Source organism: Leptinotarsa decemlineata, unplaced genomic scaffold (assembly GCF_025532065.1).
Source record: "Leptinotarsa decemlineata unplaced genomic scaffold, Ldec_3_MD MMD2_tig00026374_RagTag_RagTag, whole genome shotgun sequence".
Lineage (NCBI taxonomy): Eukaryota > Metazoa > Arthropoda > Insecta > Coleoptera > Chrysomelidae > Leptinotarsa > Leptinotarsa decemlineata.
In genome coordinates this window covers 415,060-421,059 of record NW_027412710.1, presented here as the reverse complement: position 1 = coordinate 421,059, position 6,000 = coordinate 415,060, and the positions used below count along the sequence as shown (strand labels likewise).

General features: G+C 35.6%; 1 protein-coding gene and 1 pseudogene across 1 annotated transcript; both read right to left on the bottom strand.

Annotated features, from left to right (window-relative positions):
- Positions 1-284: 284 nt before the first annotated feature.
- LOC111515001 (uncharacterized) lies at positions 285-3,489 on the bottom strand. The gene is made up of 2 exons (XM_023171235.2): positions 2,578-3,489; positions 285-1,239 (listed from the first exon to the last, which is right to left on the bottom strand). Exons 1-2 carry the CDS (start codon positions 2,877-2,879, stop codon positions 342-344), a joined length of 1,200 nt encoding a protein of 399 aa, XP_023027003.2. The 5' UTR covers positions 2,880-3,489; the 3' UTR covers positions 285-341.
- Positions 3,490-3,667: 178 nt separating this feature from the next.
- On the bottom strand, positions 3,668-4,375 carry LOC141486796 (uncharacterized; annotated as a pseudogene).
- Positions 4,376-6,000: the final 1,625 nt, after the last annotated feature.

Below are 6,000 nucleotides of genomic sequence, written 5' to 3'. Positions count from 1 at the left end.
TTGGACGGGACGGTCAAGACAAGCCGCGGTCTAGTATCGTGACGATCATTTCTGGGGCGATCAAAGACCGTCGCGCACGTGGCGGACTTGACCATGCCTGTTCAGTGTGAATGACGAAACGGCGATCGCCGGTCAAGTCGCATGCAAAATGGACGAGCAAATGATTGAATTGGTTCGAGAACATGAGGAATTATACGATATGTCCCACAGAAAATATATGGATACACCCCACAAAAACAAATTGTGGGATAAAATAGGGCAAACATTAAAAACAGTTAAGCATATAAACAAATTTTTGAATTTATTATTAAATAGCTACGTACAATATTACACATTATATGTTATATTTTATCATTTTGCCATGACACCGAACCCACTTCAGAGTTGAAGAAGGCAGTAAATTTTTCTCTGTCATGAAATGCCTCTAGTCGGGCATTGTTACCAATACCAGGCAATGCCATAAAAATAGGTTGATTCTGTTCACTTGAAGAAGAGCTTTCTGACAAAACTGAAGTACCGTTGCGCAAAAAATTATGCAAAATACATGTGGTTAGGATAATATTTTCTATATAATTGGGTTTCGAGTTAATTTTTCTAAAATACAGTCTAAATCTTTGTGCTAAAATACCAAAGGCATTTTCTACAACACGCCTAGCACGACAAAGACGGTAATTGAAAATTCGTTTTTCCATATCTCCTTGAACTTGTAACTCTGGATACGGTCTCAATAAATTTGCTTTTAAGGGAAATGCTGAATCGCCTACAATAACGTACGGTGCTTCAATATTCGTTCCAGGTAAGTTTTTACAGTCCGGAATGTCCAAAGTGCCATTATTCAATGATTTCCCCAATCTCGATGTAGAAAAAATACCACCATCACTGTTTTTCCCATAAGAGCCAATATCTACCGCTATGAATTTATAATCGGCATCGACCAATGCTAGTAGTACTACCGAAAATGTTTTCTTATAATTGAAATAGTTCGATCCGCTGTTAGAAGGAGCTGTTATTTCTATATGTTTGCCATCCAGTGCCCCAAGACAATTGGGGAAATTCCATGTAGTCCAAAACTGTTCAGCAATCTTCTCCCAGTCTTTTCTACGCGGTGTTGGTATGCATACAGCCAATAATTTACGGATTACTGCATTGCACACTTCTTGTACAATTGCATGAACAGTGGAATGACCAAGGCGGTAACTAAATGAGATGGTCTGGAATGAATCACCGGTTGCAAGAAATCTAAAACAAATATAATTTTACCATATATCAATAATGAATCAGTACAAACACTTATGTTTAAGTCAAAAAAAAAGAGAAAAGAGTGAATAGAACAACCTGACATATACTATTAAAAGTTGCAATCGAATAGTAGCTGAACAATAAAAATTTTGTACTACTCATTACTATTTCTCCATATTTAGGTTATTATTGTACGATTTTGCATTTGCTATTATCTCATAGGTACGACATGCATAAGATTTGTCTCAACAATGTACATTTTTTTTAGATCCCCGAAAATGCAAACAAAGATGGGAATCGCTTCGTGCGCAATTTCGAAAACACATCAGAGGTCAAAAAACAAAGACCGGACAGGCCGCCTCTTTCCAAACGAAGTGGAAATACGAAGATCATATGGAGTTTCTCAGAGCTTACATGAAAGACAAAGTGAGAATAACCTCAGTAACGGGCGAAAATGAAGATCCTTCATTTATTGCGGATGAAGATGAGAATGATACGCTTAGACAAATCTCCGAGCCACCTACACCACCTACGCCACAAATACCAAAAGCATCCAGTTCGGTGTTACGAAAAAGGAAAATCCCTGTTGCTGCTACAGAAACTGCTTCCAGTACTCTAATGAAGCACATCCTAGAGGAGGAGAAGAAATTGAAAAAGGAAGAACCCAAATCTGAAATGGACGTGTTTTTTGATTCCATCAGAATGACTGTGAATAAATTCAATCCCTATGATTAATTTTTGGCCAAACAAAAAATTTTCCAAAGTATCACGGAAATTGAAGCCAAATACATGGATCAATATTGGAATCAACCTACAAACTACCAGATCACTCCACAACAACAATTTACAGATGGTATTTCCCACAGTACAACCCGACCATCTTCTGTGGTGTCATCAGTACCTAACTACAATCAGCTCACTCAACAACAATTCACACATAGTATTGCAATTCCACCTACTACATCCATTCAACACCAATCATATTTTGCAACATCCCCCAGTATTTCAACCCGACCATCTTCTACTGCATCATCAGTACAAGAAACGCCACCAGATAGTGTTGCTTCGTCTGCCGCCTCATTATTGGAAACTTTTTCCCCTTAATATTATATTTCATATTTCCATGTATTAGGTATTACTTTTAAGTTAAGATGAGTGTTGAGTTTGACAAACACATGTTTTCTGGTGTTAAACATTAATATACCAAAATAAATTTATTTTCAATTACACAACCACTTTTAAAACTTCATTATTCAATTGACACAACCCCGAATTTATTTAATTTAAAAATACTCCGGTAATGAAGTGAACGAAAATTTTCTTAATGTAGTTACTCACCTTAGACAAACAGCAAGTTTCTCCAAAGAGGAAATAGACTCCCGAAACGTGGTGTTCTGCTTGGTCAAATCACTTTTTAAAATTTCATGTAATTGGTGAAATTCGTTAGGGGACATCCTAAAATATCTGTGGAATTTTGTTTCATCATCAATCAACTCTTTATATAGAGTAGAAAACTCTCCTTTTCTCTTGCGCTGCCTTAGGATAGGATGCACCCAATATCGTCGAGCTTTGGGAAGTGAGATTTGTTCTTCCTCATCCAAAACAATGGCTATTTTCATTAATGTATTTCGCGAAAACATGACTGTCTGGAGATTTCGACCGTACTATTGACCGGACAGTGTGAATGCATTATAAAAATTGCGATCGTGACTTGACCGTGACTGGATCGTGCCTGGCACGTGCAGTGAGAATCAGCCTTAACAGTATCATTTCGCTGGTACACACGTCCTGTGCCAGGAAGTTCAAATACACATTTCAACTCATGTTCATCGGTAATTTCTGACTACAGGAATCACCAATCTACAAAAACGTGTGCTACTCTTCAGCTCTCAGCCAGCAACAATCAATGAAATTTCCAGAGAGAAACCAAGCTATAATTTTTCCTACGACTGAAGGAATCACAATTCAAGAATATCTTCTAGCCTTGAGCATTCTTATTAACCCTAAACACATACTGTTTGCTTCGAAAATCTCCAATAATAGAAAATGCATATATCTCTCCAGTTCAGAGTTTTTTTTAAATTCACTATGAATATATTACAATAACAAATAAAATAGTAGGTTGGGCCCTTTCAAATTGTGAGATCTAAAATCTTCACAAATCAGTTATAACGGTGACATTTGCCATATACCTGATACAAAAATAATTGTTCATATGCGCAAAATAAAACTATTACTTTGTGGTTTCAATTATCCCTACGAGCTTTCTTCTTACTTGTTTTCTTTGTTGTCCTAGTTTTTGTACAGACATCCCCGAGCTCGTCAAAAACAGCAGCTGCTTCATTAGATATAAATCTTGTGTACAAGTAAGTATCAGCAGAGGTTTTAAGTGAAAGTGGTTCTGGACAATTGACCATTTTTACTTCGGGTTGGTCTGATTGGTTATAGAATTCGTTTCTGATTTCTTTTCCCTTCTTTTCAATTTCTCCCTCCAATTTCTCAACAATACTAATTTCAACACCAATTACTTTTGGTTTGGTAGAATTCTGATCAACGCTTATGTCACTCTCTTTTGATTCATCATTTTATAACAATTTCAACTTTTTTTCTGTTTTCACTTTCTCAGTTTTCTTTACTTTTTTCTCATTTTTTTTAGACGATTGGTCTCCCTTCCTTTTCTTGTCGGATTTTGTAAGAACTGTTTCCCAGTTACCCCCATCAAAATCAACAGGTTTTTCTAAAACTTTCTTTACGTTCTTCTTGTTTCTTATATCCTAATTATTTTTCACTTTATTGGGTTCTTTTTTTTCAGTTGTTTGTTATCTATTTTTCTTTCTTTCTGTTCCAGTTTAACATCCGATAGCTCCTTACCTGGTGATTTTTTGGATTATTTTTCATTTTTTATCTTCCCACTGGTGACAAACCCACTAGATATCGTTTTCTTTTCTTTGGGTTTTCGTTTCTTTCCGATCAACTTTCTATCCTCATTAGTAAGTTTGTCAAAAGGTGGTTGCTCAGCAGACTTGAACCCAAAAGTAAATACTAAAATTGCCCCAACTATTATTAAAACTATATATGCTATTGGAATACTCAATACATATTGGTTAGAATTTTCCTGAACTATTTCAATCCTATTATTTTATGTTCTAAACAATCACAGCTGCCACGAAGTCTTGGTGAATACTTTTATGAATGACCATGGTGCGATTGACTATTTTGCTAATGGTATTCAATTTGAAAAAAAAAATCAAAAAGTTATCATTAGAGAAAAACAAGAATTGGCTAAAAAGCTGATGCCCTACTTCTAATTATCAATGGAAAGAATATTGAAACGATGAGTTCAATACTCCAGCATCACCTACAACAGCTAGAACTCTGGTCTAAATCAACAGGACTAACTTTCTCTTCAGAAAAAACAAAATTAATACTCTTTTTGAAAACACACATCAGAGACCGACCAACACTGCAACTCTATGGCAAAAAATTTCTTCGATCAAAAATTAAACTAGAAATCACACATACACCATCTCAGAAAGTGCCAAGGAGGTTTGAATTTACTGAGGATGCTATCCACCCCATGTTGTTGTGTCGGCACCCGACACTACAAGCATTATTATTTCTGAAAAATCATCCTGCTGATAGATTTCTAATTGTAACAGACTCAGTTATATACAGACAATCCCATAATATTACAAATAAAAAATGAACTATATAGAATCGAAGAGTTAGGGAAAAAAGTAATATTATTATGGGTCCCATCGCATATTGGAATCGCTGGTAATGAAAAGGCAGATATTGCAGTAAAAGAAGCGATAGATCAAGGATAATCACCAAAATAACTCCGTCTGATATGAAAAGAGACATCAAGAATATGATAATAAACGAGTGGCAGAGGGAATGGCTCCAGACGAATTCGAAACTAAACGAAATAAAGCCATCCGTTAAATCTGGACACACCTACCAAAAACCAGAAAACACCAGGTAATCCTCTGTCGACTTCGTATTGGACATACCAAATTTTCGCACGATTTTCTTTCATCACGCGAGGAACAAACTATCTGTGATATATGTGATACAGCAGTAACTGTGAAACACGTTCTTCAAATTTGTCCCAAGTATCAGGAAGCAAGAATAGAATTCGGAATACCGAAAGAACAACGAGAAACTCTTAGTGACACTTGCAGTATTGAAAATATCATGTCATTCTTGAAAACTATCAATATGTATCATTTAATTTGAACACAATAGTCATGTAATGTGAAATGTAACGTAGCGCTAATAACCCTAGTGGTTGATGCGCTTATCTTGAAATAAAAAATAAAGAATTGGCTAATTGTTTCAATTCATTTTTTGTAAATAGTGTTACAGACATTATTTCTGATATTGAAGATATTGGATTCACCTGTCACATCGACTACGTTGATAAGGAGGGTTTCAGTGATTTTAAAATACTAAGTGCCGGTTTATCAATCGCCAGCTAACCTCATTTGACTAACAGTTTTGTCTTAGCTCCCAGTCAAACTGTTTTTCGTTATCATGTTACCATCAACTGATAGCTGAAGTCTGAGTGACCGTAACAGTCGCTAGAAAGTGATAGTTTTTTATTTAAGCTGACAGTTATGTCACAGAATATCACTTCCGATGGTTATGAGGTTGCGCATGCGAAATTAGGTTATTTATGTTTTTTGTGATACAAATGTTATTTGAAAAATACTTTTTGCAAGTAAAAAGTTAATTACTATAATTGTTAAATTATGGAAG